General features: G+C 36.7%; 2 protein-coding genes across 9 annotated transcripts in view; one reads left to right on the forward strand and one right to left on the reverse strand.

Annotated features, from left to right (window-relative positions):
- Positions 1–630, reverse strand: part of SETD3 (SET domain containing 3, actin N3(tau)-histidine methyltransferase) — a 140809-nt gene extending 140179 nt beyond the window's left edge. For all 3 annotated transcript variants that reach the window (XM_074213050.1, XM_074213049.1, XM_074213051.1), the window contains exon 1: positions 438–630. The gene's annotated coding sequence lies outside the window, so the exon portion shown is untranslated. The remainder of the gene's footprint in view (positions 1–437) is intronic.
- Positions 631–1186: 556 nt separating this feature from the next.
- Positions 1187–27968, forward strand: part of CCNK (cyclin K) — a 39238-nt gene continuing 12456 nt past the window's right edge. Inside the window, exons 1-10 of one of the 6 annotated variants that reach the window (XM_074213052.1) lie at positions 1188–1287; positions 10872–11121; positions 11632–11713; positions 12580–12711; positions 17583–17688; positions 18467–18524; positions 19311–19480; positions 19856–20127; positions 23622–23655; positions 25346–25417. In XM_074213052.1, the coding sequence (XP_074069153.1) occupies positions 10925–11121; positions 11632–11713; positions 12580–12711; positions 17583–17688; positions 18467–18524; positions 19311–19480; positions 19856–20127; positions 23622–23655; positions 25346–25417 (1123 nt within the window). In that variant the 5' untranslated portion in view covers positions 1188–1287; positions 10872–10924. The other 5 variants (XM_074213054.1, XM_074213055.1, XM_074213056.1 and 2 more) reach the window with 5 other exon arrangements.

Below are 27968 nucleotides of genomic sequence, written 5' to 3' on the forward strand. Positions count from 1 at the left end.
GGAGGGGGTCACGGAGCCACAGGTTGAGGGAGCTGGAACCCGGTGACGGAGGCGACACCGCGGTGGGCTGGGGGCGGGAGGCGGCCGGGCCCGCGCCGTGACGCGGGCAAGGGGCGAGGGCCCGGGGGGGAGCGGAGGCGGTGGGGGCGAAGGGAGGGAGGGACAAAATAGCTCCACGGGGTGACGGAGGCAGAGCCCGAGACACGCGTGACGCGGGGACGGGCACACGGTGCCACGGGGGCGGCGGCGGCGGAGGCGCAGGGGCCGGAGCGGGGCTCGACCCCCTGCCCCGGCGGCCATTTCCCAGCCCCGGCCCCGGGGCACGGGAGGCCCGAGAAGGCGGGCCGGGAGAGGCCGTGGAGGCGCAGGGGCGGCCGGATCGCGGCTGCGGGGCGCCCCTCTCGGCCGGCACCGGGCGCCGCCTCCCCGCCACTCACCTTTCGTCTTCTCTCCCGGCGGCGGCGGTAACGGGGATGGCGGCGGCGGTAGCAACAGCGGCGGCGGCGGAGCCTCCACTCCAGTCAGCACCCCACAGTCCGCCTCAACCAACCCCGCGGACGCGGCGGCGTCCGGGAGGGAGGGGAAGCCGGAGGCGGAGGCAGCCGAGACAGCGCCGCAGCCGCACGCCCAACCCCGCTGCTCCAGCCCCGGAGCCCCGCCCCCCGACCACCACCCCCGCCTCCCATTGGCCGACGGGCTTCCCCACGCCCCCCGCCCTCGAGGCGCGGGAGCGGCTCCAGCCGGAGCCCATTGGTGGGTTCCTCCTCCCTCTTTCCCCCACGCCATCCAGCTGCAGCTGTCACTCCAAGAGTCCATTCCCCAGCCCGGGGGCCGGCGGGCTCCCAGAGGCCCGCGGAGTCGACCGAGCCCTCGCCAGTTCCATAAAAGCGATTGGAGGAGGGGGGGGGGGGGGCCCTGGCGCTGGCCCCTTCGGCCATTTAATTGGTGGACCGCCGCCCTGGTCACGCCCCCGACGCGGGGTTCCGTCAGCAGGCTAGGTTGTTCGCCAAAGCGCATTTTCCAAGGGGGCGGGCCCGCGAAGCCCTCCACTCCTCCTCCCGCACCGCCCCAAGCCTCGGCTCGCTCCTTTCCCAGCCCTCTAATTGGGTGGAAGCTGCAGCCTTGGCCCGCCCCGCCGCCGGGGCGCTCCGCCCCCACTTCCTCTGCCGCCTCCGCTCAAGGAGGACGCCGCGTAATGACGTCTCCCCCCGCCCCAGCACCCCGCGTCCAAGATGGCCGCCGTCAGCGATAAGAGACGTCGCTAAGTGGGACTCCTGGAGGTGGCGGGTGAGTGTGGGTCGGACGGAGCGACGCGCGGGCCCGGCGCCTCGCGTGCGCGGGGTGTCAGGGGAGGAAACGAGGGCGCCTCGGCCGCGGAGGAGTCCTGGTAACTGCTGACGGGGCCGCCGCAGGTCCGGCCCGGCCGGGAGAAAGAGCGGGCCTCGGGTGCGGGCTCCTCAGAGAGGGCCGGGCCGGGGACCCCGCCTTGGCGGGCGGCCCGGAGCCGGAGGCGCCTCCGTTCCCCGAGGAGGACGAGCGGCCGCGGGGAGGGGGGAGGAAGGGCGTCCCGGCCGGACCGCCGTCGGGCATGGCCGTGGCCAGCCCGAGCCCCGGCTAGGCCCGGCGGTGTGGGTGATCACGCCCGAGGACGCGCCTCCGGTCCTCCCGAGCCCGCCCGGCCGGGCACAACTTAACGTGCGGTTGGGGCTTGGTTTTTAACTTTGCTCGGCTTTCGGGATTTTTGTTTGCGCGGTTGCTTTTTGTTTGCCTTTTTTGCCCAGGGGAAGAGTTTCTCAAAAAGAGGAAGTGTTTTTAAGGACTGACCCCAAGGGCTCAGCGTGATGAATAGTGCGGCCTTGAATTTCGTTGGCCCATTGAACTCGGCTTTATCCCAGTCACCAACCTTTGGACTGGAAGAAGCCTCGTCACTGCGGCAGGGATCTTTTTCTTGTTTTAAACAATATTCTGGAAGAGACTGATGCCCAGTGTTTGGAGTTGGATTTGGTTCCTTTTCGCTGTTACTATAGACAAGTCCCTTTTCCCCTCCCTGGAGTCCAGTTTGCCAGTTTTGGACTCCATAATCTCCTCTAAGTCCTTTAATCCTCTAAAGGTCTTTAATGAACATTTTTAGTCTAATGGGGGAGACGACATATATAACATAGAGAAGGTAACTTCAGGGGAGAAGGCAACTGGGGAGACTGGCAGGTATTTTTCATGGAGGTGGCAGCATTTAAAACTGAGACTTAAAGCCAAGAATTCCAAGGGTCAGAGATGAAGAGGAAGGAGTATTTCAGGCATGAGAAACAGCCCTTGAAAAGGTACAGGAATGGGTGCTGACAGGATTTAACAGCACTGCACATTGGCTATATGGATTAAGTCAGTTAACATTTATTAAGTGCTTGTTCTGTGACAGACAAGGTACTGAAATGCTGAAGATACAAATAGAAGCAAAAGTCTAATGAATAGACGACATATAAACACGTATAGACAGGATTATTTGGAGTTCTTCAGCAGAGCGAAAGGACTTAACATTAATGGGAATCAGGATAAATTTTTCTTAGAAAGTAAGATCTTTGCTGAGACCTGAAGCCAAGGGGCAGGGATGAAAATGCCCAGAATTAGGGATCTGCTTCCTTCCCCCAATTCTGTATCACTTCATGTCTAATGTATTTGTTATTCCCTACAATAGTAATCATTAAATTCATATGCCACTTTTTTTAATTGTTGGACGCATAATTTCCAATATTTTACTATTACCAAGAATGCTCATGTGAACAATTTTTCATCAGTCAGGAAGCACCAAGTTGCATTAACCTATGAGTTTTCATTTGATTTACCTTCATTGACATGGTCACTGTAACTCTTAATTTAGCTTTTTAATCTTCACATCATTCAAGCACAGCAGTATTGTTAGATTCATATACCATAATTAGATTATCTTTCCCTCAATCATGGATCATATAGTTTCCCTACAGTGTAATAATCATTAAATTCATATGCTACGGTTTTATTGTTTCTTTATTTTGGAAAGATAATTTATAGTAGCATATATATAGTACTATATATAACTCTAGATTTTCATGACACTGCTGATTTGCCTTTCTTTATACCTTTCTTTGCTGGATTATCAGGCACATCATGTTCATTATCATGAACACTCTAACTGGGTGTTCCCCAAGACTCTGTCATAGGCCCTCTTTGCTTTTCACTTTTATATTGCCTCCTTTGATAACTTCATGAAAGTCTATGAGTTTAATTTATTACCTCTATGTAGGTAACTCCCAGAACTACATAAGACCATCCTTGATAGATCCATCAGGTAATTGTTCTAATGATCAGAATTAGTTGAAGAGGGAGAGGAGGGAAGAGCCAAGAGGGAGAGGAGGGAAGAGCCGCTGTCATGGTGATGTCTACCACAAAGTTCCATCTTACAGTTTGTATATAATTGTGTTGCTTGCTTCAAGTTCAAAACTATTAAAGAACTTTCCTAATGATAATCAGATTTCTCAGAGGACTGGATTATTAGTCCACATAGTAGGAGGCTCATGGAATAATACAGACTTGAAGAGGTGCAGTGTAAAGTAGTTTCGGGGGAAAACATGGAATATAACTAATGCATCTGAGAGACATTAAAAAAATTTCTCTTAACCTGAAAATGTATGTCTTTTCCTGCATTATATTATCTTTCTCTCAAATGGTCAGCAATATGTTTATGTTCTATTGGATTTATGGTTTATTATTGCATTGATCATAGTTCTGAAGTCTTTTAGAGTTGTTTTTTCTCCTAGTCTTACAAACTCACTGTCATTTTATGAAGATCTTTGCAGTTTCTTCTGATACTATACTTTGATTTCTTGTGGCATATATTCATCTACCATAATTTATTCAGCAATTCTCTCAGAAGGATTTACCTTCCTTTCATATTTTTGATTACTATGAAAGGAGAGGCTATAAATATTTGAATATATCTATATATAGAGATAGATAGATAGATATCCTTTTCCACTTTTATTTTTTGGGGGATTTAGACCTATTAGTGGTATGATGCTGTCAAAGGGTATATAAAATTTGTAATTTTAGTTCCACATTGCCATCTTAGAAAATGGGTTTGTGATTTGCTCTTACCAAAAATAGTCATCATTCAGCTAACTTTGTAGCAGTGAGCATCTTCAAAGTTAGGCTGGTCCTCAAACTACTCCTTTTGTCATTGCCTTACAACTAGTTGGTGGAACAGAACTCAGTGTGCCATTAGAGATCATCTTACATTTTACAAATGAGTTGTTTAATTTTTTACTCATACTGAAATGAATTTTGAGGGGGAGAGGGTTTGGTATTTTTGTTCTTTTAAATTGGATCGCATGGATACCACTTAAGAGATTATCATAATAATCAAAGTTTGAGGGTATATGTTGTTTAGTTGTTTCAGTTGATCCAATTTTGTGACCATATTGGGTGTTTTCTTTGCAAAGACACAAGAATGGTTTTTGCAATTTCCTTCTCCAGCTCATTTCACAGATTAGAAAACTGAGGCAACCAGGGTTAAGGGACTTGCACAGGCTCATGCATGAGCAGGCCATTTAGAAGATATAATCTAGTCTAAAATATAGAGAAAGCAAAGTGGAAGTAACACATTTTTTTTTACTTTTTTATGAATTTAAAGTCTGCATCAAGACAATTTTTACATATTCCAAGAACGGGAAAAAAAAGAATTCTATGTAAAACCTTGAATCTCCATTGTATACAGCTCATTTTCTTAAAAGTTTATAACAAACTAAAAATACTGTTGTACTGCTTGTGTAGACTTGATTTTTGTATTTTTTAAAATGTTTCACTAATTCTCTTGATATATTTCAAAGTGGAATTTATAAGAAATAGTGATGTGTTAAATGGGAAAAGAAGAAATTTTATTTTTTCTAATCTCAGAAAATGGAAAAGAATAATAAAATTCACCATAGAATACAAGAATTGTAAGGGCCATCAGGTCAGTTAGTTGATCCAAAAATTACTTCTGTAACCTACCTTCTCTTGTCTCTTCTCCATCTCCTAAAGTCCCTCTCTTCTTTCAAGATTCAGCCCAAGAACCATCTTTATGGAAGCCTTTCCTGATTCCCCCAATACTGCAAGTCCCTTTCTTATGAAACTACCTAGTATTCAACTATGTTGTCAGTTTTGCTTTAGCACTGGTTTGTTTTTTTCCAAGTACGCGCAACAGTAGTTTTATCGATCTTTTTTTTTTGCAGGGTTTTGAATTTTACATTTTTCTCCTTTCTCCCCCCTTTCCCCAACAGAAAGCAATCTAGTATTTGTTAGAGATTTTATCGTCAAGGAAAATTGCCCCATAGTGTCAAACTATGTATGGAGGGGGGAGGAAGGAACCTCTATGGACATAATGGGGTGCTGCTAGCATGTTGTAGAACCCATGAGAAGAGGAAATGTCTTGTTCCAATAGGGGAAAATATTGAAGCAGTCGTCATCTTCAACCCAGGATACAGTGAGAGCTACTGGAACAGAGGATAAGGGGGTAAGGGAGAGGTGAATACCTGAAGAAGCAACCAGGAAGGGGAAACTGAGAGATATCCAGTTTGTTCCACCCCAGAATAGATGTAGTGATGATCAGGTTTCTTCCCTAACCTCTGCCCCCCACAGAGAAACCAGAGATGGTCAGGGCATACTGCCTCAGTAAAAATGGGCCCCACACTGGTGGGGAGGCACCTCATAGAAAATGACAAGCCAAAGGTCTCATAATCCCAGTTATAGAGTAATTCCACTTTTGCCCCTCACAGGGCAGCAGTTGGCATTATTGGTGGCTCTCACACAGTGGTCCCTTTGGGACTAAGTTTGAATGCTAAGCTCCTGACCTTATTTTCCCCATGAGCCCACCTTTAGAACGTAAGTTTCATGCCTAGCTGGTATTGTTTTCATTTTTTGTGTATCCTCATTGCCTAGCAGTATTAAACATTTGTTTGTTGATGAACTAAACCCAAGTAGGGATTATCTGACTTAGCTTAAAAAGCTCTGATGAGAGGAAACTACTTTCAGATATCTGTGATCAGAAAAATTTTTCCTTAAATCATATTAAAATCTGCTTCTCCTACCTTCCATTCTCATGTTTCTAGTTCTGACTTCAGCACTCAAGTTGAAGCACTTCCAAGTGAGAGCCCTTTAAATAATATACAACAGTTATTATCTCTTTACCTATTCTTCAGGATAAATACATTCTTTTCCTTCCACCAATATTCACTCACATAGCATGATTTCTAAGCTTTTCACATATTGATCGTTATTGATACTCTGTGTTCCAAATAATTATTGTCCTTCCTAAAATCAACACTGAACTAAACATAACACTCAGGATGTTATTTTACCTGAAGTTTTGCCAAGACTTTGACTAGTCCTAGACCTAGACATTTGGATTCTCCTTTGCTCAGTGCCTTATCACACATAACTAATTGATATTGTTTCTTGTCCATTAAAATACCCAAATAATTTGCAGTTTGCAGATAAACTATTTCCTAAAGATGCTTCATTTATTTTAAACTTATGAAGTTGATTTTTGGACTATCTTTATCCCTAGTGTCATGTAATTGGATTCGATCCAGTATTCTGAGTCTATACAGCTCTTTTTTGGGTCTTGACTCGATCATCGAACATGTTTAGTTATCCCTCATAGCTTTGTGTCATTAATGGTTTTATCAGCATGCTAGCTATGCATTTATTTCTAAAGTATTGATAGAAATATTAAATAGCACAGAGCCATTTGTGAAGGTCCATTCTGTTTAGTCCACAACAATGAGAAACCTTCTGAAATTTATTAGCGCAGTATCTCCAATAATATTTTCAGAAAGGAAACTTATTCTAATATGAACTGTTCTTTGACCAGCTACCCTTGTCTTTGAGACTACGATTTCTTTGTCTAGATTTTAACCAGCCAACCTTTTAATAAAAATAAATCAGAATTTTTCTAGGAGTTAAGGTCACTGGTCTGTTGTTTTCAGACTATTCTTTTCCATTTTTTGAAAATTGTACTTTCAACAACCCTGCAACTCTTGTCCAATTTTGTCTTAAAATCACAAACAGTGGGGTAGCTAAGTGAGGCAGTGGATAGAGCACTGGCCCTGGAGTCCGGAGGGCCTGAATTCAAATGTGTTCTAAGATACTTAATAGTTACCTAGCTGTGTGACATCAGGCAAGTCACTTAACCCCATTGTCTAGCCCCTCCCCCCCCAAAAAATTATAAACAGTGGCTCAGCTAGTTTTTTAATTTCCTTTATGAGCCTGGTGGTCTTAATTTATTGAAATCAGATAGGAACTCTGTTTCTTCACTTTTCATGAATGTTATTAAACATTTTTCTTTTTCAGTCCAAGATGATTCTCCTTGGCAAATCTAAAGAATGTAGGCAATCTGCTTTTCCCATTGTTATTTCATCTACTCCAAACATCAGTTCCAATCTTTTCTTGATCCCTTCTCTGACTTTAAAAAAATTTTTAAACTATCTTTTTTTTCCTTAGCTTCTTTGTCCTCATAATACTTCAGAAGTTCATCATTGTGTGGGTATTATTGGTTTTTACCATTTTCCTCTTAATTTTTTATTTCAAAATACTTTTCAGAATTAAATTTTTTTTTTTTAGATTTTCTAAGGCAATGGGGTTAAGTGGCTTGCCCAAGGCCACACGGCTAGGTAATTATTAAGTGTCTGAGGCTGGATTCGAACTCAGGTACTCCAGACTCCAGGGCCGGTACTCTTATCCACTGTGCCACCTAGCCGCCCCCAGAATTAAATTTTCAACAATAACCCCCACTCGCCTGGGCTCACTTTTCATGTAGAATTTGATCATGATATCTTGCCTTTTTTTAATAGACTCAGAGCTAAAGGTAGAAAAGATCTCAGAGACCACTGAATCCAGCCTCATTTTATAACAGAGGTTGTTGCTGCCCAACATCGTTTAGGTAGTAAGAACTGATTGTGGGTTTTGTACCTAGATTCTTGGACTTCTGCCAGAGTCAGTGCTCTTTACCATTGTACCACACATCACTTTCCGGTAAAACCATTGAATTCTAAAGGGTAGGTCAAACAATATCCAGTTTCTTCCAAGCCTCCCAACATTTCTACCCCCAGCCAACTTTATTGGTGTGAATCAAGTCCCTGATAGAATTTCTCCTTGTTGATTCATTGAATTTTTTGAAGATAAAATTATCATTAAAAGTTAGGTGGCTCAATGGATAAAATACTGACTCAGGAATCAGGAAGAACTGAGTTCAAATGTGGCCTGAGACACTAATTGACCTTAGGCAAGTCATTTAACCCTGTTTGCCTCAGTTTCCTCATCTGTTAAACCACCAAGAAAACCCCAAATGGCATCACAGTGTCAGACACAACTGAACTTCAACAAAAACTTGAAAATTATTAGTACTCCCTCTTTTGGGAAAGGTAATTCCAGCAGATGTATGATTGAAATTGGCCATCTCTGCTCAGTTACCTGACTCAATTCAGGTTTGTGATTTATTTATTGATATCCACATCTACTTAATTTCTCTTTTTTATTCATAATGATAGCTATCATATTTGCTTCTGCCTCCACTGATCTTCACATAAATGTACTCCTCTCCCCCCCAACTTGGTGATTTTCTTTATCTCTTCTTAGTGTATAGTGATAATAGGATCTACATCCCTGTTTTTCTTAACATTACCTTGTGTTTACCAAAGTCATACATATTTCAGTCATGGATGCCAGTGTATTTGGTAAGAGGAAATGATTTGTGAAGAAGGATAATGCAGTTTAAATTGAGTTTAAGGTGTAAGGTAGGCTACTAAATTAGATGTATTCTGTAGACAGTTGGTCTTCACTTTAAACATAAAAGAATGATAAAATTGTGGTGTTTAAGAAAAATAAATTTATTGTCTGTTAACCTCATATAAGGAAGTACTTCTCTTTCTGTAGCCAAGAACTCATATTTTATAGTCAAGCATATAAATTATTTTTTAAAACAGATGTCTATCAAATATATGAGCAGTTAGGCAGCATTAGACTGCTAAACCTGGAATCAGGAAGACTTGCCTTAGTTTCCTTATCTGTAAAATGAACTGGAGAAGGAAATGGCAAACCACTCCTATTTTTATCAAGAAAATCCCAAATAAGATTACAGAGTTAGGCATGACTGAAAACAACACAATATCAAATATTTTTCATTTGCAAAATAAGACTAAGCAGTCTCTTATAATTTACTTGGTCTCATTTTGGGGGCAGCACTTTTATGTATCCAAAGCATACATATGACTTGCAGAATTCTGGAAAAAAAATAATTTATAAAGGTGTAGAATCAGTTAGTAAATTTGTAATTTGTATTTGTAAAAATAAGGATATAGGGGCGGCTAGGTGGCACAGTGGATAGAGTACCGGCCCTGGAGTCGGGCGTACCTGAGTTCGAATCCAGCCTCAGACACTTAATAATTACCTAGCCGTGTGGCCTTGGGCAAGCCACTTAACCCCATTGCCTTGCAAAAAAACCTAAAAAAAGAATAGAGCTATAGAATCAGGGATCAATGATACCTGAAAGGTCTTCCAATTTACAATTATTAAATTTAAAATTTTATAATAACCACAGAAAAGGGGAGTTAACAGAAAATGAGAAACTCAAATATGACAAGATAAACATATTGTCCCCTTCTCCCTGCTTCCCTAGGAATTTTGATATCTAACTATTGATCAAGTTTCTGCTTCTATAAAAGAACCTGTTCCCACCAGAGAGATTAGGGTTAGGGTTAGGGTTAGGGTATTGCAACTGTGCGTTTCATTCCCCTAGAGGGTTTGGAAGAACAGCTATAGCAGGGAGATGTGGAGCTTTCAGGTACAAGAAATTCTGACTCTTAGGGATTAATTGTGATGGAATAATAATGATATATGTGGTGCCCTCATTTTAGAACTGGAAGAGACCTTAGAGATCATATAACCCATCATTTACAGAAGAGAAAAATTTAGACTTGGAGGATTTATATCTAAGGTCATTCAACTAATTAGTGACTGAGCCTGAATTAGTATTTCCTGGCTTAGAATATATTGTATGTTGTAATGGAGAAAACACTAGACAGGTTGTTAGTAAGTATAATTGTTTCAAACTAGGTACATGGCTTTAAGAATCATTCTGTGCAGTTTGATCCTTTAAAACAAAATTATGGGGGTAGCTAGGTGGGGCAGTGAATAGAGTACCAGCTCAGTAGTCAGGAGGATCTGAGTTCAAATTTAACCTCAGACACTTAATAATTACCTACCTGTGTGACCTTGGGCAAGCCACTTAACCCCATTGACTTAAAAAAAAAAAGACAAAATATGGTTCCTATGTCTGGCCTCCCTACTTTATAGGGATGTTTGTAGAATCAAATAATTCATGTCAAAAAATTTTGAAAAGTTAGCCTTTTATAAATCTAAAATATTTTTCAGCTGCAGGGGAATCAGCATCATTGGGGAATGGAAGATTAGATTCACCTGAATTGGAGCTTTTTCTGTTTAATTGATTCTTACCTACTCATAATGATTAAAATGACCAAAAGTATGAAGTAGAGTTGGTTCTCAGCATTTCTTTAGAAGAAACTATCTTTAAAATTTCCTCAAAAATCTTTTGATTCCTTTTGGGATAAGAGAGGTATGGAGCAAAACCTGCAAATGGGGGCAAGTAAAATGATTTACAAGTGTTTTAAGCCCATTTCTTACTGTCCTTCCCCATGTTCTTCCTATCCCTAATCTGGAACTGCTGTCATTTTAGATTCATCTTTATTGAATAGTTTGGCAACCAGAGTTTTTCCTTTCCATATTTCCAAATGGGTCGAACAATTTAGGAACTAATGCTGAATTATATTTGACTTTTTTCCCTTCAGGATTCTGACTTTCTCAGGAAACCTTTTGAATAAGAACAAGCTTACTTCAATAAATGAAGGAGAACAAAGAAAATTCCAGCCCTTCAGTAACTTTGGCAAACCTGGACCACACAAAACCATGCTGGTACTGGGATAAAAAAGACTTGGCTCATACACCTTCACAGTTAGAAGGACTGGATCCAGCCACTGAAGCCCGGTACCGCCGAGAGGGTGCCAGGTTCATCTTTGATGTAGGAACACGTTTGGGACTGTATCCTGTTTCTCCTTTTTTGTTTGAGTAGATTTCATATACACACACATATTACACCATACCACATACCACATACTCCTTGGAACTAAATTAAAACTGTAGACAAAGTTTTATGGTGATTTCTTGGATATGTTTTGCAGAAAATCTCTTTGAAGATTACTTCAAATTTTATTGCAGTAAAGCATTTAATTGATAAATTTAAATTGATTTTCTTGGCTCTATGCAGAATTTTTCCTTTAATCTGTAGGCTTAACTTTTGAGCACAATTGACCTCCATAAATAGAAAAATGGTCTAGTATTAAAATCAGTTGATTTCTAAAGGAATTAACCTCTTCTCAAAAGCCTAGAACTTTGTAATTCTCATTTTATAATTTTAATATTTAATTAGGGTTCCTAAGTATTAACTTTTGATGTGGAAAGTATTTATTTTCCAGGTTAACTATTTAAATAAAATCTTGATTTCCAAAGATTTTTTTCTTTTTTTGCTAATGTCCTTAACTAGAACACCAGACACTATGATACCCTGGCTACTGGAATAATTTATTTTCATCGCTTCTACATGTTTCATTCCTTTAAACAATTCCCAAGATATGTAAGTGTGTTAATTTGATGTTTTCTTGATTGTTTTTCTGCAATATTTGCTTGATGAATGATTCTGTAATATCTTTGTATTTTTGTTTTCTTAATAGTAAATAACTTACTAGTAAGTTACAATGTAGCTTGTAGTGGCGTATTAACACTCCTTTCCCTAGCAAGTCATTACTGTACTGTGTTATAAGTTATGGTCAGGTTTGCCAAGGGACAAAGTTTCTTTTTTTGTATGTGTATTGCAGAAGATATTTTTATTAATATTCTATGAATGCTTCCTTAAATGGCATAATCAGAAACCAGGTAAGTTGTACTATCTTCTTTTTTAAATTTTAATGTAATGTAATTAGGGTATAGACTAAAGTGGAATTCTTTTGAAATGATCACACTTGTGACTTTCTGCTACAGCTCAGCAACTACCAAAACTTAGATATTACTTTAGGTTATACAAAAGCTATTACTACTTGTCTACCTTTCCCAAGGTAGACATTTGAGTAAAATCAGCTCTTTTGTTTTATTTTATTGGCTTTTTAAAAATACAGACAAGAACTAATGAGTCTTAATAACAACCATGCTTTTGTACAAGGGAAAAATTGTTTCTGTAGTTGTATTTGGCATTTATTCAAACAGATTAGTCCAATAAAGTTCATCCAAAATTTAAAACAGTTCTTGAGACTAATCCACATGTGAGGAACATGTGAAATATTATTTATTTCTTTGTTCTCTGAATAATTAAGAGAAATAGAACTAGGGTAAACCATTTGCTTTTGTTCCCATAATTAATTACATTGTAATAGTCTTACACTTGACTTTTTTGTTTCTGGTGTGTGTGTGTGTCTGTGTGTGTGTGTGTGTGTGTGTTGTCTATAGGTGACAGGAGCGTGCTGTCTCTTTTTGGCAGGGAAAGTAGAAGAGACTCCTAAAAAATGTAAAGATATTATCAAAACAGCTCGAAGTTTATTAAATGATGTACAGTTTGGTCAGTTTGGAGATGACCCAAAGGTAAGGCTAATACAACCTTGTTATTCTCACTCCTCCCCTCAGGATTGTAATTACATTAGTGTCATTAACTCTTTCAACTGACAGACTGCTTTTAGAGCTTTAATGAATAATTTAAATTAGTTACCTTAACCAAAAAATTTATTGGATAAATGCCAAATTTTCTGTTGATAAGCCTGCCCTCCTTATATGTAGTGTGGTTCTTGGGTCACAATTCTGTCTATCCCTGGGTCTGAATTGGACTCTTGTTAGCTAGTTTCTATAGTTCCATTGAATCTCTCCTTAGCAAATGACCATCATACCTTTTATTTATTTGTTTGTTTGTTTGTTTGTTTAGGTTTTTGCAAGGCAAACGGAGTTAAGTGGCTTGCCCAAGGCCACACAGCTAGGTAATTATTAAGTGTCTGAGACCGGATTTGAACCCAGGTACTCCTGACTCCAGGGCCGGTGCTTTATCCACTACGCCACCTAGCTGCCCCCAAGAACCATCATACCATTTAAACCAAAACTTTCAATCTCTTCCCTGATCAAAATTGAAGCTTCTCAGTCTTTGGGGAATCAAAAGAATTGATTCTCAGCAATCAAAGAAGCAGTTGTGCAAATAGAGACTACCCTTAGTCTGTATATTACTTTACAACAGAATGGCCTATTAATCATCTTGAAGAAAATCTCCACTATCTTTTTTTTCTATTTTTTATTTTTGTTAACGTCTTAAGCTCTAAACTGTTTCCCCTCCTCCCCTCCCTCCCCTATACCAGAGAAGGCCACTGGGATATTTAGTGTTTTCAAACCACATTTTTGTATGTGCATGTGCCTACGCGCACACAGACAATTTCTTTTAGGAATTTAACAATGAGGGCGGCTAGGTGGCGTAGTGGATAGACCACGGGCCCTGGAGTCAGGAGTACCTGGGTTCAAATCCCGTCTCAGACACTTAATAATTAACCTAGCTGTGTGGCCTTGGACAAGCCACTTAACCCTGTTTGCCTTGCAAAAACCAAAAAAAAAAAAAGGAATTTAACAATGTTAGAGGTCTTATATCAGGAGTAGATTTGACCAGGAATAATTTTATTTGTAAATTTACAGGCAGTTATCGAAAACTAGAAACACCAGAATTTAGTCAGTTAGATTTTGACTGTCAGCAAATTAGGTGAAAGGTCACAGGACTTGGAAAATTCCTAGTTCTTAGCCCAAGTCTTCACCAAGAAAAAAGATTGATAGAGTAGGGTCTTAAGGCCTCAGAATTGCTCAGCTTAGGAGATTTCAACTCCTGTATCAGTGCCATGTTCATCAGAGAAATCAATGTAGCTGCCAATTTGAGCATTCCAGAATTTGCCTGATTGATTATTGAGGGGCAAGATGTAAACAAATAGAAAGGTACAGAGAATACTATCTTGTCTCTGCAAGTTTCCTAGAAGAAATAGCAATTTTACCAGTTAAGTCAGTCTTTCTGGCCCAGAAATCTCCCTGGGTAAATTTTACCTTGTTATACACTAGATGGCATCAGGACTAGAAAATTCTGTCCCTTAAAATGATCACCCCCATTTTGACATTAAAAAAAAAAGATTTAAGGCTTTGTTTAAAAGTACTGCTGTCAGTCATACTTATTGACACATAGAAACATTTTAATAACTGTTTTATTATGTACTTGGGATAGATCCATGCAATTAAAATAAATAATGGGCTTTAATCCTTAGTTTCAGTTTATATTATATAGATCTTAGTGACCTAAATAACTGAAATGTAATGGAATTTTACATGGGAGAGAAGAGGAAGGTAGACACACACACACACACACACACACACACACACACACACACACACAACACAATAGATAGAAGGGGAAGATATTCATTTAAAATCAGTTGGTTAGTAAACATTAGGGATATAATTGGAATTTGTAGACTAACCATTATCTCTGATTATAACTATGCCTCATTGTTTGACATGCTTATCTTAAGTAAATAGAGATAATAAAGCTGACCCAGAAATGCTATCATTAGCTTTAATCACTATCTCTAACCAGTTAATCACTGGAGCTAAAAGTTTGATGTCAATCTAAATTCTTCATGCTCTAGTTAATGATATTTCATACTATATTCAAGCAAATGGTAGCAGTAGAGGAAAATCAGAAAAATTCATTTATCATACCCACTATTATCTGTGTTGGGGAAGAATTCACTGCTACTCCTGGAGATTGAACCCAGGAATGTAGATATCTAGGATCCTTTCATCGTCCATGGAGATGGAGCTTACAAATCTTGCTGTCAGGTGATTCTCATCTATACAAACCAAGGAACATCCAAATGAACATGGATCATTTAATTTTTGTAAGCAATTTAAATATAATTTTATGTTAGGACTTTATTCTGGCCTGAGGTAATCCCTACTGGTGGCATATTGATTTAGAAAATCACAAATTAACATTATCTGTGGTATTGTTATAATTTTGTTAAATATTTTCCAATTACATTTGAATATGCTTTTTTGGGTTGCTGATTTGGACACCTTTGTTCTTAGGGACTACTAAGAGGTGGAGATTTGAAAGTATTCATTTTAAGGCTCTGTTGTCAGAGTTGTGAGTTGTGACTTCAGATGAATCAACCTGACCCCTTTGCCTACTTCTTTTCATCAATGAAATGACAGTATTGTGTTCCTCACTAAGGCATTAATGTAATTCTGATTTGATTTAAAACTTGGGAAGCAAGGAAACAATGAAAAGAGATCAAAAGTTAAAGGTCTTATTGAAACAAAAATATTTATAGCAGCTCTTTTCATGGCAGCCTTGAATTAGAAACCAAAGGATTTGCCCACCTTTGAGGAAATGGCTAAACAAATTATGGTGAATTATCAGAATAGTTATACCATAAGGTAATGATGAAAGGCACAGTTTCAGAAAAAAAACTAAAGACTATGAAGTGATGCAGAACAAGAACAGATGTCAATGACAATATTAAGATAAAACTTTTCAGAACTAATGAACTGATAATGAAGCATGCTATTACCTACTTCAAGATTTAAAATGCAAAATGAAATGTTTGCATTTTGGGACTGGCCAATGGGGGATTTGTTTTGCTGAAACATGCATATTTATTTGAGGGTTTTCATTTGTACTTTTGTTGTTTTTAATTGTTCTGGGTTGGGGGGTTACAGTAAAGGTGATAAATGCTTGTAAAAATAGAAAAAAGTTTAAAAAAGCAAAAACATTCAGAAAATATTTTGAACCATGAGGTTGTCAAAAAACATAAATAGTACTTTTTTGTAGTTAGCAGTTATTACGTATACTTTGAAAGCAACTAAAGCTGACTAAGTTCTTGTTCTTATTTCAGTGATAAACAGAAATAGGCAACTCTATGAAATTTTGATCCTTTTTTGGATGAAAGAAAAGTAATAATTTGAGTCCCATTTTATTAGGGTAGTTTTAATCTTAAGGAACATGGTGTATGTAACTTTTTTATTTTTAGAGTTGTAGGACACTGGATACAATTATAGGCAAAATGTTGCACCTGCTATCCACATTCATAACATGAAAAGAAGTCAGCCATTATCGTCGTAATTCTATCTAGTTTGCAGGTGGCTGACACTTGGTAATAGGAGGCAGTTTCTAAATTTAGAGGAATTTTGAAGCCACTGGATACAAGTAGTGACAGAGCTTTAAAATAAAATCTTAGCATATCATTTTATACTATACAAATATTTTTGAAACTTCTGATTTTTTTATACTTTAAATGGGAACTTGAAGCATGAGGCTGACTGTTTAGAAAAATAATTTCCTTCCACCTATTAATGATTTATGGGGAAAAAATATGTAATCCAGAGTATAACTTAGCTTATAGATATAAATCCATGTGTTAAATTAGTGATTTCCTATACATAGAAATCATGACATTTATCTTATTTGATGTTATCTGAAAAGCATCATATATATATATCATGGATGCTCAAGATATATTTGCTTATTGACTGTTCATTACTTGAAATACTTGATTTTTCATTGCCATTAGTAATAATCGATTCTAATAGACCACTTTTGTAGAATTAGAAAATGAAATCATTGAGAATTTTTTAACAGAATATATGCTATAGCATTCACTGTACTGCTTTTTCATATGTAATATATGTTCTTGCTTGCTTAAAATGCAAAGCATATTTTTGTACAACATTCAAAAGAAATGGGAATTTTTTCCTCAATTACAATACTTTACACAAGTGTTCATGCATGCACACACAGGCATATCCGGTAGCCTTACTACAGCAATATTCTTCCCTGTGAGCTTATTACATGGGTAAAAATTACTTGATAATAGTGTCCTTTTAATGTTTCAGTAACTTAAACATCTTCCACAGACCTGCTCAGTGTAGCTCTATGATTTCTAGTGAGGGTCTTTAACTATTCATATATTATATATATATATATATATATATATATATATATATATATATATATATATATATATATATATATTATGTGTCAAGTAATATTCTTTGTCTTGCAGAATTTCAAATAACTGATAAAATTGGACATGTTTGAGGCCAGATATTTTCACATTACCTTCATTTATCAGAGATTTTCAGTTGCATAAGATTTCTGACTAGAAAGAATGGCCTGTTTAAAATTATAGAGGTTATTCGATTTTCTTGTCCACTGTATAAACTAACCACCAGTGGGTTTGATTTTTTTTTTTTTGCTATTATTTTCCCCCTATCAAGAGGTACATATCTGTGATCAGAATTTAGGTGTTAAAAACATGACTAGAGATAAACTGCTAAAATGTACATGGAGCCTAATTACAGTAGAAAACTTAATTTTCAAACTGCATTTGAGATATAATTGTAAAGAGCATTATAATGTCGTGTGTGTGTGTGTTTTTTAGGAAGAAGTTATGGTTCTGGAGAGGATCTTATTACAAACCATAAAGTTTGATTTGCAAGTTGAACATCCCTACCAATTCCTCCTCAAATATGCCAAACAACTCAAAGGTAAAAGAATCAGTGTTTTTGCTAAATAGAATTTTATCATTCAGAATTCAGCTTTGAGCTTAATTGGTTTAGTTCTTTGTGGCACTCATTTTCTGTTTATCAAAAACAAAGAAACTTTCTGGATTAGGAGTAAAGGAAATGGGATATAATGAAGTTAAGAATTTGTAGTTAAGAAACAGCTCATATTCTCAGTTCTGTTAGTTTGTCCTTTCTCAAAAAGGAACAAATGACATCAATATATTAGAGTCGGGTTAAAGTGTGCCTGACTGACTAATCAGACCAAATACTAGCCCAGAATGGTCTACCTTAGGTTGAGCACAAATAATCCATGTGTACATCGGAAATGGATTCCTTAAATTTGCTCATCTCACATTTCTTTTGAGCTATTTCAATTCTGCCTTGTTCATAGAGCATAGCTCCTCTCTGATAAGGGCATGTCATGCTGGGTAGACCTGTACTAGTTTTTCCCATATGGTCAAAATTCACTGGAGGATTTTTTAGTGGCTAGGAAAATGAGAAAATAGTCTATGATTATTACATTATATAAAATATATTAATCTTCCACAAGTTTATAATCTGTTCAGTATGGTGGAAAGAAAAGATGAAAATACTTTAAGCAGGAATTGGTCTTATTTCAGTATTTAGTTATTACTTTCCTAATCTGGAAGGGATTTTTTGCTCTCTGTATATGGTATTCTCTATTTGAATATTTCACTTTTGTGCACTTAGAACATTTTTTCCCTGTAGTTTTATTAACTAATTCCTTTTCTTTTATTAGGTGATAAAAATAAAATTCAAAAATTGGTTCAAATGGCATGGACATTTGTAAATGACAGGTAAATTTTACCAATATACTAAAATAATATAGTATAGATATATATATATATAGTTTTAGTAATTGGTTTGAATGATTTTAATTTATACATCTAGAACTACATATTTAAGAACTCTTCACAACTAGATTGCTCCTGATAATGGTTTTAGAACAAGGGTTCGTAACTGGGCTTCCATGAGGAGAGGGTCCATGTTACCAAATAGTTAAAGAACTTGTGTTTTAGGTTAAACCACTTACTCTGTTTAGCTTTTTTCATGAAAGTACATTTTTTAAATGTTAGCTCTCTCATAATTACTTAAAAGGGGAGTGTATTGATAAATTCAGGTATCTAAAAGGTGGTTCTAAGAATCAAGATTTTTTTTCCCCTATGCCTATCTCACTTGTCATAAGGCATACATTTTACTTATCTTTGTTTTAAAATAGTTTTAGTAAGAAAGCATGAATACTACCTCTTCTGTAGAGGTGGGAGACTCTTGTTTCTGTACCATTAACTATGCTGTCAGACATAGTTGATTTATTACTCGGATTTGATGGGTGACTTTTTCTTTTTTAATCATTACAAGGACTGATTTAGTGGGTAGGTGATGGATCAAGAGTATATTTGGAAATGAATGCAATGTAAAAAATAATCATTGATAAAAATAAGATTAAAATGTTTAAAAGAAAATTACATGAATTTAATTGTCTCCTAAGTGGATCCATACCACTAGAGGTACCCTTTGAATTCTGGATATAGTTATGTAACTAAATGAATTTTAAAATGGATCTTATTTCTTTATTATTCCAGCTTGTGTACTACATTATCGCTTCAGTGGGAACCTGAGATCATAGCAGTAGCAGTCATGTACTTGGCAGGCCGTTTATGCAAATTTGAAATACAGGAATGGACATCAAAACCAATGTACAGAAGATGGTGGGAACAGTTTGTTCAAGATGTACCTGTTGATGTACTAGAAGGTACCGTAAACTTAACTGTATTTGGTTGTGGTCTCAATCAAATTTGACAAAACCTACTTTTTCTTTTAAAAGACTTTAGTTAAGAGCACACACATGCATGCATACATATATACACATAGACACATATCCATGAACTTCAGATGAAGCTAGAATTAAATAATGCTCAAACTAGAAGGTTATTTTAATATTTAATCCAGCTTCTTCTTTCAAACAATGTCCAGAAAGTTTCCTTTCCTTGCCTTGCCATTTGAAAAGAAAATGAAATTCATGGTTGTTTAAAGGCACATGAAATGGTCTAGACTTTATATTCTTAAATGTGAAATTTTTTTTTGAGATATAAATTTAAGCTGAACTTAATCTTTGTATTTTATTTAGACATTTGCCACCAGATCCTGGATCTCTATTCACAAGGGAAACAGCAGATGCCTCATCATACTCCTCATCAATTGCAGCAACCACCGTCTCTTCAGTCAACACCTCAAGTGCCCTCAGTACAACAGTCACAGCAGTCTCAAAGTTCTGAACAGTCACAACCACAGCAGAAAGAGTCCCAGCAGACAGCACAACAGCAGCAACAGCAGCAAGCACAACAGTCTAAGAAACCATCTCCTCAACCTAGCCCTCCCAGGCAGGTTAAACGATCAGTGGTAAGTTCTTCTGGATATTGTTGAAATGGAGAAATCCTCTCCCACTTCTTATACCCCCAAATCTATCTTTTTTCCATTATAATTTTTAATATATGTTAAAATGGTGGTGGCAGTCTTAAAATCATTATTTCATTTAATATTGTAGACCCAAAGTTAATGAATAAGTAGATATAGGATCATAGAGTTGAGTTGTAAGGGACCTTAAAAACTATGTAGTCCTACTCTCATTTTATAGATGAGTAAACCAAAACACAGAAAGGTTAACTAACTTAACCATGGTCAAAAGGGGAGTGACAGAGGCAGGACCAAATTTCCAGAGTCATTGATCCTTTCATTTTAAAAGAACACCTAGCCATTCAAGATTCATTCAGGTTTCCAGGCCTGGACTGATTACTTCCTAGGGGTGGATACTGCCTGATGAAACACTATTGTCATTATTCTTTAAGAAATCCAGGAGAGAGAAGTGCCACAGATAATCAGTAGGTTGACTCTATTTTCAGAATTGAGAAAGGAGAAGTGGGAATAATCCTGAAAACTGTGGGTTCTAATATCCTTAAAAGGATTAATAAAACATAGGTAATAAGCATTTACAAAAGAAATAGGTGAATGCTAGAAGTTAGTATGAGAATAAGCCATTCAAAATTAAACAATACATTTCTTTGGAAAATTTCCAGTCTGAGATATCAAATTTAAGCTGCATATATTTTATATTTGTATGACAGGCAAGCCATTTTACAGTGGCTTATGATGGTCTTGTGGGGAAAAGAATATTGTAATTGAATGCTAAAACAGATGGATCAGCAACTACTTGAGTAACAGTACCAGATGTACCAAATGACAGTGCACACTGATGTTATACTAGAAGAAATTCTGTATTTTCAACTTATAATTATATACTTTGTCCTGTCCAGCATTTATTTCCCATTACTTTAAGAACATCACCTTATTTCAAAAAGGAAAACTTTTTCATCGGACCAAGAAATATGAAAGATGAAAAGGATCTTAGCATGTACCTCCTTATTGTTATTCAGAAACTAATAAATTATCTCCTCTAATAATAATAGTATTTTAATATAAATAACTATAATAGCTAATCACTTACTACTTTTGTTTAATCAAAGTACTTAGGATAGTACCTTAAACTAAATGGTTGAGTATCACACAGCTATTTAAGAAGCTGGATTTGAACTCAAGCCTTCCTCATTACAAGCCAAGTGTTCTACTGTGGCACCTAACTTCCTCGAATTCAATTTTAATCAATCAGGTAATTAAATACTAAAATATCAAAGGCATACTTAACATATTTTCAAGTAACATAAAGTTGGACAAACAGGTTATCTGGGCTGAAAAAATTAGAGGATAACATAAAATCCTCTCCATTTATTGTTTGCAGGGGACGCTAGGTGGCGCAGTGGATAGAGTGCTGGTCCTGGAGTCAGGAGTAACTGAGTTCAAATCCAGCTTCAGACACTTAATAATTACCTAGCTGTGTGGCCATTCTTGCCCACCCTATGTGACTTCTTGAGTATGTCCTTCCATAAGTTTTCTACTCAGGACTTCTCCAGTATACTGTGGGCCTTCTTCACATTCTCTTGACATTTTGAAGAGAACAGATGAAGTATATGAGCTAGGCATTAGTTATTCTTCCTATGAAACTTAACAGGGCTAAATGAAAAGTCATTCATTTTTTTATTTCATAAAAAAATTAAAAACAATAAAATTTACAAATAAAGAGTTGGAATTATTAACAGACTTTGAGGTCACAGTGTGGAGAGGTGGCTAGAAACAGCAAGCAATCATAATATACATTAATAGAAACAGACCATCCAGAGCAAGGAAAGTAATCAGCATAATACTAATAGGTACTTTAGATAAAGATTTTGATTACTATCTTCAAATATTTTAAGGGCTTTCTTTTTTCTTCTGTTCTAGGAACTAGAAATATTGTGTGGTAGATTTTGGCTCAGTTTAAGAAAAAAATTTCTAACAGTTAAAGTGGAGCTGTCCCATAAAGTAGTAAGCTCTCTCTTAGGATCAGGACGTTCAAAAACAATATAAATGAGAACCTATCAAGATGTTTAACAGATGTTTAACCTCTATTGCAACTAGTTATCTGAAATATTCTTAAGCATAAGATTGACAGTCATAAAAATTTTGGAGTAAAATAAAAATTTTGATAATTTAATCATAGATGCATTATATTCTAAAAGTTGTAAGGAACTCTATGTTAATCTAATCTAATCCCTTAACTTGCTATGTGGTAATAAGCCCTGAGAGAGTAACTTAAAATCAGGCCATGCCCTCTTCTGTTTTTAATTCTAAAAGTTAACTATCCAAAAATTGATGTGCTGTGAGATATTTAAAAATTGATAACCTCATTTTTTTACATCTACATTTCCCTTTTTCCTTCTCAAAAAAAATGTCCATTGTAACAAAAAGTTAGAGGGAGAAAGTAGATCTCCAAAACTAAACCTACATGTCAAAGAAATTGAAGAAGATACATCTTTATATCTTTTCTTTGGAATCAAACTTGTATTCTTGTAGTTTTTACTTTTTTCCTATTGAGGTGAGGTGGGGGGAAGTTCCAATAGCAATCCTTTTAGAGGTTATAATACGAGGAAAAGTAAACAACATACAGGTGATAGTATCATGTTTCTTCTTTATAATTGATAAATATGTGATCAGATTTGCTGAATTTATAAAACTGGAGACACTAACAGCTCAGTCTGCAATTTTCACATTTTTGTGGCTAGTTTAAGTAATGTCTTTTTCCTGTCACTTATAGATGCACTTCCTGAATTAGGAGGAAGGGTGAATGAACTAAATAATTATTTCCTTTTATATAATATTATGTGGTTGAGTACTTTATTTATTGCCTTCTTGTGAGAACATTAGAGGTACTGTCACTGTTTTGCAAATGAGAAAAATAAGGCTCAAAGAAGTTAAATGATTTGGTCACTGATGAAACTCAAATTCAAATCTCCTAACTCTCAGGTCGATGCTTTTTCCACTGTGCCACAGTGTAATTTGCTTCTTTTCAGAAGTCCCTACCCTAATTAAGTGTCAGATTCTCTGACACTTAATTCATCATACTAATACAGAAAATTGTAGTATATACCCCCAGTGTATACTGTAAATCTATTTACTGTTAAACATATGAAATATATTTAAAATAATATTTCATTAAATATTTTTAATATAGCTTCTAAAGAAATCACTAGTGAAGTAAACTATCATTGAATATCATGAAGGTGAGTATTGGATGAGAGTTGACCAAAATTTTGTTATGTACTAGAATCCATCTACTAGATGTTAGTTTTACATGAATCAGTAAAACTAATGCACTGTTCTGGGGAAAAATGTATTTTTGATCTTGCTCTATATAAGCCTTACTTTTCTCATTTTGTTTACTACCTTGTTAGTTAAATGCTTTTCCCCCCCCCCATCCATAAGCCAAGTTGTTAGTTAACATTTAAAAACTTCTGTTTCATTAGGTTGTTTCTCCTAAGGAAGACAGCAAGATAGCAGGTAATCTCTTTAGCTTTAATATTTAATTTTCATTTTAATCAAAATGCCTATGACTTTTTTTCTTTCCAGGACAGTGGTAGCCCTAAACTTTGAATTTCAGGGGACTGAAGTTATTTCTTCTTCCCTTCCTTTGAGATTGTACTCTACTAGTGCCTTCCTTTGAGATTGCATTCTTACTGGTGAAGCTACAATAAGAAAAGCACTAGGGTTCTGTAATTGGGAAACAGGATAAATGTGTACTTAGTAATAAATTAGCCAATAAAAGTCACATTAAAAATGTTTATTAATTATTTTTGTACCCAAATTCTTTGTGTGAACTAACTCAGTGCTCTCCTGTAGTCTTAGTTATGCCTTATGAACTAATGAAAGACCAGTTAATGACTTCAGTGTATTGAAAATGAGCTAGTAAATCTCAGAGATAGGGTGAATTAGTATTCTGGGATGCATATACAATAAATAGGAATATTGCTTAAAGAAATTGTGTAGCGGTCCTTCCACTATGAGTTCAACAAGTCAGACTTTTCATTAGACCTCTGTATCCAAATTCCAGCTCTACAGTTTCTTTAGGATGTGAAACTTTTGTAAGAGTTCATAGAAGAACCTCTAAAGTTATGAGAAGACTGAGAAGTATTTAAAGTAATGTATTCTCCTTTGTTCCACATTATCACAAAATGAAGGATTCTATAATGAGTAAAACTTTGAGAGACCTGCACTTTTTTGGCTTCAAGATTATTTAAAATTTTTGATATATTGGATAAAAAAATCTTTCTAAAATTAAAAACATGCTTAATATTCTCAAGCCAGGCTATTAAAATATAGCTTGATGACATATAGTGCAATCATTATTAAAATAACTATATTTTCACTGTGTATATATACATTTATATGTATGTGTGTGTTTGTGTGTATATATGACATATAAATAACTAGTTTTCACTGTGTGTGTGTTTGTATGTGTATAAAAATAAAAAACACACACTAGTATATTTACATTTTAAAACAGTTCAAGAAAGACTACTCTCCCTCATACTAAATGACCCTGGACTTCTATGCTTTTTAAATTTCTAAGTCTATTTTTTCTCTTTCCCTTGCTGTTTTTTACTATTATCAGGGTGCCTGTCTCAGGTTCCATCCTCCATCTCTCTCCCTTCTGCATTGTTCTGATATGTTGTGACTTGAAAATATTGTTGAATGCAGCTATGACAAAAATAAGAGTAATTGGTTCGTAGTGAGAACTTTGAACAGAAATGTATTCGCTTTAGTTGAGTGAACTTTGAAATTATTTTTTGGCTATTGAGGGCCTTATTTGCTTCCCTGGACTCAGCTTGTGGGCCAAGTAGTTGAGGTTGCTGTATAAGTGAACCCTTGATCCTTTTGAGGTATTTTATAAGTCCCCAAAATTATTTGAAGGGATTTTCTCAAGTAGGCTTATTTGTGTTGTTTTTTTCACCTTGACTAAAATTAGAAAATAGTGGTTGGAGGAAAATTAGAATTTTTTGACAAGAAACACTTTGTCCTTTTAACTAAAAGATAAATGTATAATGGTTTAAATGAATCCTTTCTAAAGATTCCTTGCAAGCCATATGGTTACTTTTCAGTTACTTTTCCTAAAAGCCCAGTATTAAAAAAAAAAATTTTTAATTCTCATGCAGAAGTATGGGTGGCTTTTTAATACAGTTTTTCTTTTTAGAACCACCACCATCTAAAATCCCCAAAATTGAGACCACACACCCACCAATACTACCTGTACATCCACCTCCAGGTAAGTTTTCCTTTGAGATTAGCTCATTGGCAACCACATTTTTTTTATTTATCTTGTTAAGAAAGATTCTGACAGTGGTTACTGTGGAAAGAACACTGGATTTTGAAATCAAAGACTTAGGTTCAAAGCCCACCTCTGTCACTATCTTTATGATCCTTGGACTAGTCTCTTAATCTCTCTAGTCTTCTATTTCTTCATCTTTAAAATGAAATTAGATTTAGATAGCCTCTAAGGTCACCTCCAGTGCTAAATTTATTTTGAATCACTGAATCAGAAAAAGAATAATACTTACCATTAATTGCATAAAAAAAATTTTCAAGGACAATTGTAATGAAAACCAGCCCATAGGTGAAGTTCCAAGTTAGTATAATCATTTAGTTCTTATTATGGACTAGTAACTGTGTAGAATACAAGACTTCACAGTAATACTAACTACCAGTTTACTCCTCAAATCCTCCAATTCTGAAATTTCAGACAATGAAGTGCATTTTATAGAGAATCTTTTTTAGAACTCATGACCCATTTCCCAAATCATTACATGGTAGCTATGATTTTTAGATTTCTTTATTATTGGTAAAATATAGAAGGTGAAGTAATATATTATGTGCAATGTTAAATTTGCACAAAAATCTGTCCAGTTTTTTTAAAAGACAATAGGAGCCATATATTGGTGCTAGAAAAGAATCATATTGACAATGTTGACCTGTGCATGTCTGAGAAAATTTTTAATTTTTTAATGATACAACTTCTGTCTATTGTGTTGTGTAACTTGTTTGTGCATTTGCCCAGTGCTTGCTTGCATATAGTACATGTTAAAATTTAGATATGTAATATTAGATATGTAATATTCATGCTTCTTCCAATTTATCCCTCAGGGGCTTATAATAATTTTTTAGAGAATTACTTTTTTGCTATACTTGTAAATGCTGGTGTTTACTTTTAAATTAACTTTATGATTTAAAAAAAAACTCTACAGCCAAGTATGATTAATTTTGCATTATATAATGGAAACATGATGAAAGAAGTTTAAAACATAGTCCATGCCCTCAAAGGACTTACTGTTCTCTAGTTAGAAAGGGGTAATCAGTGTTAAATGAGATGTGGAGCTCAAAATGGAGCTCAAAGACAAGTACCTATTATGTCATGTAGTAGTATAGTCATAGTATTCAGAAAAAAAATTTAATAGAAAACATGAATACCTTAGGTAGGCCTTGAAACATTAGTGGGACCTGAATATTTATTAATGAAGTATCTCCTGACATCAAGCTCTGATTTGTACCTTTTGCTCTTTGTTCATGGTTCTTCTCTCTGTAGCCAGGCAGAACAAATATGAGTCCTGTTCCACATGACAGATATTTGAAGATCATTATCATAATCCCCTAAGAATTTCCTTCAGTTTAAACATCCTAGTTCTTCCAACATTTCTCTGAAGGTATTAATGCCCTATATCATATTGTTTGCCTATTATGGATATTATTATATGGATGTATATATATATATATATATATGTGTGTGTGTGTGTGTGTGTGTATATATATATATATATATATATGTATATATATATGAATTTCTAAAATGTGGCACCCCAAATTGAATATGATGTGACCTGACTATGGCAGAGTATAATGAAACTATTTAAGTTCCCAGACCATGGTCTCTTAAGGTGGCTTAAGTTCACAACAACTATTCTTCCATAGATTATTGTGGCCACTTGGTGCCAAGAGCTATTCTAAGCACTGAAACAAAGAGATCTTCCCCCAAGGAGTTTTACTCTTTCAGAGAAGAGTACATGCTGGGGTGGCTAGGTGGTGCAGTGGATATAGCACCGGCCCTGAAGTCAGGAGTACCTGAGTTCAATTCCGGCCTCGGGCAAAACATTTAACCCCATTTGCCTTGCCAAAAAAAAAACTTAAAAAAAAGGTAAGCATAGAACATACATAAACATACATACATACGTAAGTATAGAATAAATACAAGTGATGCTTAACTGATGTTTGAATTGCAACTTGAAGAAAGAAGAATTCTGTGAAACAAGAAGAGGTTAGGAAGGGAAGGTCTTATTGGTCTGGAACACAGCAAGCATAAAGCTCAAGTGACAAATAGAATTTTGTATGAAGGACAGCAAATCAGTTTGATTGTACTGAGACTGTGGGGGGGATGTTTAATGAGGCTGGAAAGATGAATTTGGGATTAATTTCTGAAGACTTTTAACCAGTTGTTTACATTTTACCTAGAGCCAGTAAGGAACCTTTGGAATTTGAGTGCTATATTAATATGGTCAGATCTGCACTTAAGAAAACTGTGTGGAGAATGGAGTGGTGGGAAACTTGAGAATGGGAGACCAGTCTGAACTAAGGTTGTGACTGATGAGTATGGTAGAAAAGAGGAGTCAGATGAGAGGGTTGTAGGGGAGTTAGAGGCAGTAGGCTATGGGAACTAATTGGTTATATAGAATGAGGAGAATAACAATGAAGTTACAAATTTTTCAGACTAGAAAAATGGGGTTATGATGATAATTAGACCCATGGGAGCTATTGAGGTCAACTTGAAA

The sequence above is a fragment of the Macrotis lagotis genome, chromosome 1, assembly GCF_037893015.1.
Source record: "Macrotis lagotis isolate mMagLag1 chromosome 1, bilby.v1.9.chrom.fasta, whole genome shotgun sequence".
NCBI lineage: Eukaryota > Metazoa > Chordata > Mammalia > Peramelemorphia > Peramelidae > Macrotis > Macrotis lagotis.